Below are 11,749 nucleotides of genomic sequence, written 5' to 3' on the forward strand. Positions count from 1 at the left end.
TCCACTAGAGCAGCTTGCTCCAAGCCCCTGTGTCCAACCTGGCCTTGAACACTGCCAGGGATGGGGCAGCCACAGCTTCTCTGGGCACCCTGTGCCAGCGCCTCAGCACCCTCACAGGGAAGAGCTTCTGCCTAAGAGCTCATCTCAGTCTCCCCTGGGGTAGGTTAAAGCCATTCCCCTTGGCCTGTGAGGTGAAAAGGACCGGATCCCAGGGCGTGTGGATTTCCCAGGGCAGCAGAAGCAGCAACACAGTTTGAGGGGACCCAAACTTTCCCCTCAGTTTGGGTCCCAAACCAGACACTGCCTAAACCTGACACTGTTTCTTGTGCTTCCGTAGGTTAGAAATCTGTGTTACATGGTGACGAGACGGGAGAAAATGAAGCACACCATTTGTAAGCTGCAGGAGCAGATCTTCCATCTCCAGATGAAGCTTATTGAGAAAGATCTTTACCCAGGTCAGTACCGCTTGCCAGAGCTTGTTCTCACACACTCTGTCCCTGCTGTCCTCTGAAGCCAGACGGGTGCCTAAGGCTCAGACCCCTCCCCAAGGGAACCAGAGCTCCCTCTGCCCAAGGTTGGTTTGTGTGTTGAGTCTTTACCCATCTCCAGTTTTGTTCAGAAGCACCCAATAAAGCCGTACCCTGGGTGACCGGAGTGATTTCACAGATGCCTCTTGATCCTCCTCTCCCCAGGAGTCTACCAGAAAGCCCAAGTGTTTGGCTAGGCAGTGATGCTAAGGCAGTGTTTGGGGGCTTTATGGAGATGGAGCTGTCTGGCAGGAGACAGCAAATCCTGCCCGCAGGGCTGCTGATGCTGGGGCTGGTTCACAGCAGCTGGCTCCCTGGCATGGGTCAGCAGCCCTTGCTTTGGACTCATTGCAGATGCCTTTGGCTCTGTCAGGAATCAGAGGTTAAGCTATCAGTGGGGTGTCTTTTGCTCTGAGAGACCAGCTCCGTTAGCACTGCTTGACTGCAGTCCTCTCCTCCAGATACCTGTTGGTGGAGAACATCATGCTGCCGCATGCAAAGCCTCTGGCAACTCACTGTTAAGGAACTGAAATAAAGTTGGTTTCCTTCTGTCCTACTTTCTTGCCTTTCACACAAGCATTCCCGGAGCCCGCAGCTCCTGCTGTGGTGGCAGAGCAGAGCAGACCCTGTGGCTGCAGAGCAGTTTTTCCAGCAGCAGCATCTGGCGCTTTGGCAGGCGCTTCCAGCAGTTGTTGTGTTTGTGGCTTTGGAGCCGCGTTTGAAGCCATCACATGGTTGGGGTTTCTTCAGGAACTGTCTGGGCTGAGCTTTCCTTGACAAAAGTTCCCTTTGACGGCAGTTTTGGAGCCTGAGGAGGGTGTGCGTTGAGGTGGTTGTGACTCGGAGCCTGGGCGAATTCCTCTGGAAGGCCAGAGCCAGGCAGGGATGGCCGGGACCCCAGGGTGTGCTCCAGGGAGATGTGGCTCCTGCACACCTCAGGCCCTGTGACACAGATCAGTACCACTGTGTGTTGATGCTCCATACGTCCTCACGGAACCAGTGACTGAGGTCACCAGGCTGGACAGACACAGAATGGTGTTCCCAGCTGTTGGAGACCCCACATCCCAAGAGCCGTTCTCTGGCACATGGGAATGTGCTGGATGGTGCTCCCCACAGGGATGCTGCTGGTGAGGAGGGAGGTCCAGCTCAGGAGTAACGGGTGGATAAAAGACAAGAGCAACAGTCTCAGCTCCTGCAGGCAGATTCCATGCCCTGTTCCCGTTGGGCTCTGCAGGTTTGATGGGGGATCACAGGGACTTTGTGATGTTCTTCAGTTCATCTGGGCGAACCTGGATTAGCATTTGCAGCCCTCAGAAGGTGACAGGCACAAGGGTGCTTTGCCAGGAAGGCTTTTTGAACTTGGCTCCCTCACAAACCAGGTGTTGGATGGCTGGAAATGCCCTTGGGGAATCCAACCTCTGGTCATGCCCGACCCAGTCTAGCGCAGCGATGGCGTGGCAGCTCCTCCTGAGGAGGGCTGCGATGGGGTGCAGATGCCAGCCAGGGAGGGGAGCTGTGCTGGGCTCTGCTGCTCGTGTTCTGGGGCTGTCTGCACCATTGCCCTTCCTGCAAATGGCATGCATGTACTCTGGGGAAAGCACAACTGCCTTTACCATGATGCTTGCTCTGCCTAAAGGTGAGTGATCAGAGGCAAACCCACAGCGCGAGGGTGGCTCAAGAGGTGATTGGGGTGCAGGCTGTGGCGTTCACGTTTTGATGCAGATGCTCTCCTCTCCTGCACCAAATGGATGGTGTTTGCCAGTTTGTTTTCTGCTTTGAACCAACTGAGCTGAGCTGCTCCTGGGATGGGCCTGAGCCATCCCTGCGCCTGAGCAGGGATTGCTGCCTCTGGGACCTGACTCCTGCAAGTAACTGATGCCAGGGATAGAGCCTGACCGGGGGAGTTTGGTCCTGCGATCTTCAGGTGGTTTAAGCATCTGGGTCCTTCCATGCCAGGGGGATGTTAGGGACCCAAGTGCCTTTCAGCATCGGTGTGTAGGGTCTTCCAAGCTCAGGAAGCGTTCCCTCACCAGGGTGTAGCATCAGATCTTAAGCTGCAATCCCAGATGTGGGAAGTGAGGACGGCCTGGTGAGCTGTGACAGTCGCAGTGCAGGCAGGAGCACCTTACCTCCTCCCCAGTGCAATATGTGGTCCTCATATGCGTGCTCATCTCCAACTCCTGCCCGATGGAAGGAGCAAGCCCCGGGGCTGGTGGCATTGTGGCATGGAGGGGTGGGCAGTGAAACTGAGGTCAGAGAAGGGCTCAGCCTTCCTGTGGCAGCTACACAGCCCTGCCCGTGCATGGCAGCACAGAGCAGAGCAGTGTTGTGTGCATTTTCTGCTTCAGCTCCTTCCTGTCTCATCCTCATCCCATCCTGAACGTGCACCATTATAGACCCCAGTGCTACCAAGTGCTCCCAACACCCAAGGGTTTGCTAAGCCTCCTCCGTGCCAATTGACAATACTTGGAGCTAAAGATACTTGGCACCAGTGGGACCAAAGCTATGGATAATTCACTGCTGCATATTCATAGAATCACAGAGTCCCAGAGTGTTTGGGTTGGAAGGGGCCTTAAAGCTCATCCAGCTCCAACCCCTGCCACGGGCAGGGACCCCTTCCACTAGAGCAGCTTGCTCCAAGCCCCTGCGTCCAACCTGGCCTTGAGCACTGCCAGGGATGGAGCCTTCACAACTTCCTTGGTCATCCTGTCCCTGTGCCCTCACCACATTGCAAAGCACTGACTGGTGTAAAGGTGGGGGGACTGCTCCTGTAGCATCCCCTCCCAACAGCTCCCCACCAAGCTGCTCTGGGTACCTGGGGCTTCTTGCAGGCAGGAAGAAGGCGCCATGATTTTGCCTGATTGAGGCCCGTTTCTAACTGCTGTTACAGCACTCATCGACAGAAATCTGTTGGGCTTATTCCAGAGATGGTTTTGGCACAGAAGCAGTTTTGGAACGGCTCCACCTAAAGCTCAAAGCTTGGAGGGGTTCATTTCCCCCACTGACAAGTGATCATTTGAGGAGGAGATTTCTAATAAAATCAGTGTAAGATGAACCCACCCCTCTGCCTTGTATTTTTCTTGCATGGAACGGAAAGTCAACAGTGTCTGGCTTTGAGACACGGCTGCTATTTTGACAGGTTCCTCTTCAAAAGCTGCTGCTCGGGTTTCTCTTTAGCCCCATTGTGCTGCCTGAACCGAGCCAGAGCTCTGGTCTGGAAGCCAAGTGGAAAATGTGTCTGCCCTTCTCCAGTTATTTGGCAGGAAGGCAGCGAACACCAGCTTAGCTTTTGCCTTCCTTGCTCTCAGTGGGTGCTCTGGTCAGGAGGGGGGGTCCTGGCTTGGCAAGCCCGGGGCTATAAATCCTGTTAATCCACACTCAGGCAGGTGCAGTGTGAATTCCCTCCCCTGCTCACCCCATGTATTTCCATCACAGAGGCAAGGGGAGAGGAGAGGTTATTCCCTCTGACCCATCCAGCCCATGGCCTCACTGCTGAAGCTGTTTGTAGGTGCCTAACGCATGAACCAGTTTGTTCCTTAACATCACTGCTCTGATAGCTGCTTGTGCAGGTTCAGCCACGGGCCAGACTCAGTAACTGCGTGTCTTCCATCAGCCACCCTCATCTTGGTTTTAGGGCAGTATCCTTCCCCCTCTGAAAAGTGATAGAGGTTTTAGCGTGGACTTCTCTGGGAGAGTGACCTAATGGAGTAAGTAAAAGCTGTTGAAGTGTTTTGCTTGGCAATACAAGTTGTACTTTTATGGGGTATTTGTCCTGTTTACCCAAGAGGAATAAATCCAGTAGAAGTTCAAAGCCGTTTAGGAAATACTGATTTTTAGCTGAATGGCTACATAGCTAAGAGTCATACGGCTTTCCATAGGCAGTGCTGGCCGCCTTCCTACTCTATTTGCTTATGCTCAATATACTGCTTCAGTTTTACAACTTTGGGTTGTTTCCACCCACTATGAGTGTGAGCAGTTACTATAGCCAAAAGGTCAAATTAAATCAAGGTCTGCTTTAAAACACTGCTGGCACCGTTGCTGTCCAGCTGCCTTTGCAGCTGAATCCCTCCAGGAGATGCTGTTGTTGGTGATGGGTGGCACACAGCTGGGTTTGGGGGTCCTCATCCTCCTGGAAGGAGTCTGAGCAGCGTTTGGGGTTATGCAGATCCTCACCCCAAAGCACAGATCCAGGAATGCATCTTGGTGGTGCAGAGCTTCCAGTGAGTCCCTTGCCTTCAGTGGGATAGCCCTGTGGCCACACTAAGTTCATATCCAAGGCTCCAACCTTGTTTTTATATAACCTATAGGATTCAGATCTTCTTATTGCACATAGACCTTAGCCTACAGTTGCCCAGGAAGCGCTCCCTCTTTGGCTTGGAGTTGGTTGCAGGTCTGGTCCAGCTGCCCACTGCAGGGGTGTGCCCCAAGGGGAACTTGCTCACTGCAGCATCCCTGATGCCTCGTCTCACATGGAGTTTTCCTTTCTTTCTGCAAAATGCCAGAACAAACTGGGAAGAAGACAAAGGGTAAGAAAAGTGACCCGAGGAGGAAAGGAAGAGATGGTAGAAAAAATAGTCCTGAGAAGAAAGAGAAAAGGAAATCAGTCAACGAAACTGTATTGGGACAACTGGGTAAGTCTGATTTTAGGGACCCATGCTGCTGGAGGCTCCCTGTTTTGGGGAGCAGGGTTAAGAGTCCCAGCCCCTGATCCCTCCTGCATGTACATTGCTTAGTTACACCCGAGGCCATGGGAGCCTCTTCCATCTCTCCCTTTGTGGGCATCAGCCTGAATTATTGAGGTCCTGCGGGAGAGGCCACGTTGGAGACATGGTACTCAGCAGGGAAGGGGTGTAAAGCGTCCCCCCCAGCCCTAGGGCTTGTTGGATTGGGATGATGTTACAGACCCTGTGATGTGCTGCTGCTGAAGCATGATTTCGCTTTCCAGTGATAAAATCAGACTTACCCACCTGGCAGTAGGGCTGATCCCCTGCGTCTTCTGTGCTGTGCACCCATGGTGGGTACAGCTCATGGGCTGTGGATTTGCATGGCTTAAACTGTCCAGAACCCTGTGGTTGTGCTGGTCGTGCCAGCAGCATCCAGGAGGCAGGCACAAAGTGAATCCTGTCTCTTGAATTTGCTATGGGAGATAAGGAGATGCAGGCTGGCTCTGTGGATGCTTCACCCACCTCCGGCTCTTCCCCATCAGCCACAACCTGCTGTTGCTCAGCAACAGATGGGGCTTGGGGAGAAGTAAAAAACCAAAACAAAAAGGTCTTTTTTGATAAGATCCTTGACAACTACATATGGTTTTTTACACAGAATTGGGGTTTTGTGTGACTTCCTCTGTCTGCTGGCATGCAGGGCAGGATGCGATGGGTTCCCATGTGCTCAGCTTCCCATGGAGTTTCTATGGGAAGTCTGGGGGTCTGAACCACCCTGCCTTGCTCTGCTTTGCCCTTTGCTCACCCCAACTGTTGCTTTCTGTTCGTCTCCAAGCTGTTGGGCTATGGGCAGGAGCCCCTTTGGTAACAGCTTTTGCGCTCATCTTGTCTCTGTGCTGTTCTCTGCTAAGGAAGCTTTGGCTTTGCTGGGGCAAATTCCATCAAATGATGGAGGGTGGGAAAAGCATCTCCAAGAAAAGCTGCACTGCTGCGAGCCTGGAAAACCAGGCATCCCTCCGTGAGTTCTCAGCCCTGCCTCCTGCCCTCCCTGCCTCTGCACACAGGTTTAGCACTGGCCCCACCACCCCACTGACTGCTTGGCTCCGGTGCTGCCGGGGGCTTTGGCAGCGCATGGTGGCCCAGCTGCAGCATCTCCCTGGAGAGCCCATGGACCCTTGCTTGAGCACTGGTGGCAGTCACCAGGTTTTTAGGCTTACACAGGGATGGCTTTTCTGGCACCTTTGCACAGGGATGTGTTTTCCACCCATGCTAGGGTGTGCTGGGGCTTGGCATCTTCACTGCAGAAAGATGCTCAGTTTATATCTGGGGAGGTTCATGGGGTGTTGGATGCGGGGAAGCACTCGGGTTGTTGTGCTGTAAACCCCAAATTCATCACTAGTGCTGGAGTGAACCCTGTTCTGTGTCCTGATGTGGTGTGTTACAGTTGACCTCTTGGGTGTCTCTCCACTGTGGGGTGTTGTGGTGAAGCTGGTGATGTCGAAGGGCCGCGTGGCTGTTCCTGGCTCCTGAACCAACCTTCCACGTCTGTTTTTTCCAGGCTTATCAACCTCCTTCCCCATCGACGGGACCTTCTTCAACAGCTGGTTGGCGCAGTCGGTCCAGATCACTGCCGAGAACATGGCCATGAGCGAGTGGTCCCTCAACAACGCCCACCACGAGGACAGCACCCCCGGCCTCTCCGAGGAGCTCCTGCAGGACGAGGAGACCTTGCTGAGCTTCATGATGGACCATTCCCTGCGGTCCCCGTTCAAGCAGAGCGAGGCCGCAAAGAAAGTGAAAAGCAAAACGAGAACGAACACTAAGAAAAAGCTGCCCCGGAGCAGCCCCCCCGCTGTGGGCGGGAGCCACCCGGAGAGCTCGGAGCTATGGACTAACAGCACCGGTGACTTGTCGGATGATGCCACCAAGCCCTTCGCTCCGGATTCTAGACCGAGCAAGGTGGAGAAAGGGGCTGCGAAGCTTCCCACCGACCGCAAAGGGACGGGCGAGGTGAAAAAGGCGGCCAAGAAGGGCTCTATCCCGAAAGCCTGTGAGCCTCATCCCGGGGCACGGGGCTGTGTGAGCAAGGAGGAGGAGGAGGAGGAGGAGCCGCCGCGCTGCGCTCCGCCGGAGCCCAGCCCCGCGCCCAAAGTGCCTGACTCCGTAGGTAGCCCCAAAACCGTCGTGCGGTTTAAATTACCAAAGGAGAGCCGAGGGCCGAGGCGGTCGCAGCCCCCCAAGCCCGACGGCGCCGGCGGAGCTTCCTTGCGTCGCTTCGACGCCGAGACGGACGGCTACTTCTCCGACGCCGAGATGAGCGACTCGGATGGGGAGCCCCGCAGGGCGCAGCGGGGCCAGCTGGATGCGGCCGGCGAGGACATCGTCAGGATGAGCATCCTGGCATCCTAACTCCTCCCCGGCACGCCTCGCGCGAGGCCTCACGCCCAGTTCCAACTGCCATGTCTGATTCCTGCCTGGGATCATAGCAGGGGGGGTTTTTACTATGTGTATATAGTTGGAAATTCAGCACTGTTGTCTTTCTCTTCTCTGTACGCCTGAGATACAGCTTCAGCTTCACCGACATCGATGACCGTGACAGTGGTGGTCCCTCCCCGGCTCCCTGCCAGACCCCGCTTCCCAGGAATGCAAGCCGGCATCCAGCAGGACCGATGCTGAGGGTGCCAAGGGCGGAGGGTGCTGGTACCCGTGCTCTCTGCAGGGATGGCAGTGTAATTAATGGGCATTATTTAATGAGGGGCAGATTCCTGCCCGGGATGGTTGCCCCCGGAGCAGGGAGCGAGCAGAGGGTATGGTGGTGGCTAGCTGCGGGAGGGGATGTACCCACCTGGGTACGTGTATATGAGGAAGTAAATAAGTGATGCTAAAATAAATACTGACTAAAGCACAAAAGCTTGTTGGAGGGAAGCGCTTGGGGTGGAAGAGGGCAACGTTAGTTTCTGGTTTTAGGGAAAAACCCCTCGGTCGTGATTTTTCCCTTTTTCCATCTGGTCGGGATCCGTCCATCAGCCAGGATGTGAAATTTCTCCTTACCCCTGCCCCATGGATCGACCCCCTTGAGGTCACTGTTAAAACAGACGTGATTGACTGGGGTGAATGGGTACGCTGAGAGCGATGGGAAATGGAATGTGGGGCAGGATGGAGGAGAAAAGCATCCTCTGTCAACACCGTGGGGAGCTGGGGTTAACCTGGGAGGTTGAGCGAAGTTTTCCTGCCCGTGCTTCTCTCCAATGGCTGCCGTGGTCCCACTGACGTTTGAAACCCCCTTTGCACAATGAAACACTCGGCCCCGAGGCCGGGCAGGCCATCACCGAGGGGAAATGGAAACGCTTGCCTTCACCAGTTTGTTTTCCTACTAAACGCCACAGTGGAAACGGTGAATTGATTCCTCCCCATCCCTTTCTTTGTTATTTAATTCCCTTAAATCCTGGGTACAAGCTGTTGACTCGTTGTGGGAGGGTGATTCACAGAAGCTGACATTATAAATAGTACAATAATTTAATGCATAAAACGTCCCAAATAAGCCTTAAATGTTGTTTAAAAGCCCATGGTTACCTACAAGTCAGGCGAATTTCCATGTTTGCACTTAATTGCACCATTACTTCGGTTTTGGCTTCAAAGGTCACAGTTAAAGTCGTGCTACGTGTTTTATTGGAGTGACCCCAGTGTGAGCTCAGGGAACAAAGACAAAAGAAAAAACACACACAAAAAAAAAACACAAAAAAAAAGGAATTCACTGAAACTTTTGTTGTTGTTGTTTTTTAAAAATAAGGTTTAAAAAAGAAAAAAAAAATAAAATAACAAGAATCCAGATAACCCAAAACCTGGGACACTTCCGCAACCGGTTCAACCCGTCACGAAACAAGCAACCCTGCAGTGGTCAGACCAATCCGTCAACCAGTTTTGTGGATGCCAAAGAATCTTTTTTGACAGTCAGACAGCACAGCCACAACCCGGAAACTTGTCACGATAGGAAATAATCACCAATTGGAAGTTCGATTTAGCAACAAAGGACTAAAGACACACTCATAACACACTGCTGCGGCGTTAGGTTCCAAGCTTGCTCCGAGGGATGCTGCTGCTCCGAGACCGCATCCTGCCGTTTTGGTTTCCAGTGCTTTTTGCTCATTTCACTGTGAGCTTTCTGTTTTGAAACTCTTGAGACTCCTTCACTTGACGTTTTAGGGTAGATCATCTGTTACCAGCCTTCCAAAGTCCTGATTAGTGATTAAATTGCAGCAGAGATAAGCGATGACAGCCTAGCTCATCCCAGGCATGGCAAAGCGGCTTGGGCTTCGGGTCGGATGCTTGCACCCAGCCCTGGCTAAGCCCAACACTAACCCGGCTGAGACTGACCATGCCTGGGGAGGAATCTTCCTCAGATGGGAAAAATGTGACACATGTTATTAGTGGGGGGGGAAGAAAAGGGAAAAAAACCATCAGAAAATCAACAAAACGAGAACCACCTTTGTTATAAATTAGCATAATCCATTGAGGTTGGGAATGAAAATCTCATTAATTAAGGCTCAGTATGTTCGGATAATGTTAAATACAGTAAATAGGACTTAGTTTATCTTATCAGGCTTGCTAGCTTTAGCTACAGTATCCTAGTATAAGAGTCATAACAATAATCAATATGCTGCCTTTTAATGAATCTTGCTTCCGTGTGCTTCACTCAATTATGGTTAAATCAGAGAAAGCAATCCACAAGTTTCACTGTACACAGCTCCATTCATCAGCTTCTGCACTACTTGTCTTCTCAGTACAGGAAAGCAAAGAGGGGGAGACTTTAAAGAACAACCAACCCAGCGCCACCAGCACCAGGCAATAAAACAGCTGGAAACACTCCCAAAATATCAGGCATTGTATTTTGCCATTGGGAGATGGTGTTTAGGTAGGGAAAGGTTAAGGGGGCTGGTGGGGCATGTCCAACCTGGGGAGAAGAACGGGGTAGAGGGGATAGAGAGGAGAAAAGGGGCTCTTGTGAGCCATGGGCTGGGGGGAGGACTGGACCACTCTGGTGCATCCCCTGCCCAGAGCATCCTCGCCACCGCCTTGGAACAGGGTAACCTGGCGTTTCCAAGAGAAAATGCACAAGGAAAATATTTTTGATGTACTGTAAATGTATTTTGAAATGAATAGAAAGAAAAAAAATAATTACTATAAAAGGGTTTATTTTAGTAGAGAAATATTGTCTTTTAAGATGTATAAACTACAGGAATTGACATTTGCACTGTAAGAGCACCCGTTTCCTTGGAGAAGCAGCAGCCGCTGAGATGAGGATGCAAAGAGCATCATGCCCTCATCATGGAGCACAGCCCCAACGTCAACCCCAGCCCCGATGGTGGTGGGAGTTCCCTGAGGACAGCTCCCATTCTGCACGCCCATTTCCCTCCATTCCCATTTTTCAATTACTTTTAACTATTCTTTCTTGGTTTTGCACCTATTTCCCCGGGGCTGGGTGCCTGCTGTCCATGGAGCTCATCCCGAGGCGGGTGCAGGACGGAGCCGGGAGGCGAGAGCGGGATGCGGGACGATGCTGCTGCAGGGCAGGGCACGAGGTTTGGTTGTTCTTTAAGGAGCTCACCCCGCAGTTTGCACCATTCCACATACAAACAGACCGACTTCACATCAGTTACAGGAAACGATATGAATGTCGCAGGAGGAGAAACCCTTCTGTTTTCTTTGTTTCAAAGAACGTGATGTGCCATTTGTTAATACAAAAGAGAAATATTGAAAATATATTGAAAAGAGCAATTTTAAATTATTTTTGGCTTATGTTGCAATATTTATTTTCTTGTATTAGAAATTCCTTTGTAGAGAAAAAATGTATTTTTCATTAATGCAAAAACCTATTTCTCCTTTTTGTACATTTTCCATGTTAGTTAATCCTTAAAGCAATATAATGTTCTCAAACTCGTTCTGTGTGAGACTGTATTATGCATGCTATTTGTGTTGCCTTGGAATAGCTCTGTCTGCCATTATTTTCATCCTGTTTAGATACAGTGTATGCTTTAATACACATTGGGACCATGGCCCATTGCTTATGAAAGAATCCCTTTGCATTCCTCAATGTGTTGGCAAATGCAGTCAATAAAGCAGTGTTTTCTGTGTACCTCCGTGTCGGTGTAGTGAGCAGATTTACCTGGGGACCAGCGGGCTGACCGGAGCATCCCAGGGGATGCAGCTCTGTGCGTGGGAATGCATCTCAATCTGAGATGGGTCTTCCTAGGGTCATGGGGAAGAAGAGAAGGAAATACATCTTTGAACTACCACAGCCTTGCATTTGGCTCTTAAATGAAAAGGAAAAGGATCGGTTTATTGCAAACTAAGGATTTGATTACTGGGTTGTGTTATTGCTCGCAGTGATGATGACCACCCCAGTGATGAACTCCTGGCTGGTCCAGAGCATCCCTGCTTCTGGCGCCTATATTTGAGGTATTAGAGGTGGCTGGGATGGTCTGTCTGGCCGTGTCATGGGAATGGATATGGGAAACAGAACCCAAATGCGTGGAAGTAAAGGAAGAGAAAAGAATATTTGGG

The 11,749-nt window shown here is 51.7% G+C and overlaps 1 protein-coding gene across 3 annotated transcripts in view; it reads left to right on the forward strand.

The window, feature by feature from the left end:
* The window catches only part of JADE2 (jade family PHD finger 2), a 73,968-nt gene extending 65,052 nt beyond the window's left edge, over positions 1-8,916 (forward strand). For 2 of the 3 annotated variants that reach the window (XM_057409411.1, XM_057409410.1), the window contains exons 10-12: positions 338-455; positions 5,030-5,158; positions 6,747-8,916. In XM_057409411.1, the coding sequence (XP_057265394.1) occupies positions 338-455; positions 5,030-5,158; positions 6,747-7,597 (1,098 nt within the window). In that variant the 3' untranslated portion in view covers positions 7,598-8,916. The remainder of the gene's footprint in view (positions 1-337; positions 456-5,029; positions 5,159-6,746) is intronic. The other variant, XM_057409413.1, reaches the window with a different exon arrangement.
* The last annotated feature ends 2,833 nt before the right edge of the window (positions 8,917-11,749 follow it).

This window comes from Pezoporus wallicus, unplaced genomic scaffold (genome assembly GCF_028554395.1).
Source record: "Pezoporus wallicus isolate ANWC-B61680 ecotype Strahan unplaced genomic scaffold, APGP_CSIRO_Pwel_v1 contig_8166, whole genome shotgun sequence".
Lineage (NCBI taxonomy): Eukaryota > Metazoa > Chordata > Aves > Psittaciformes > Psittacidae > Pezoporus > Pezoporus wallicus.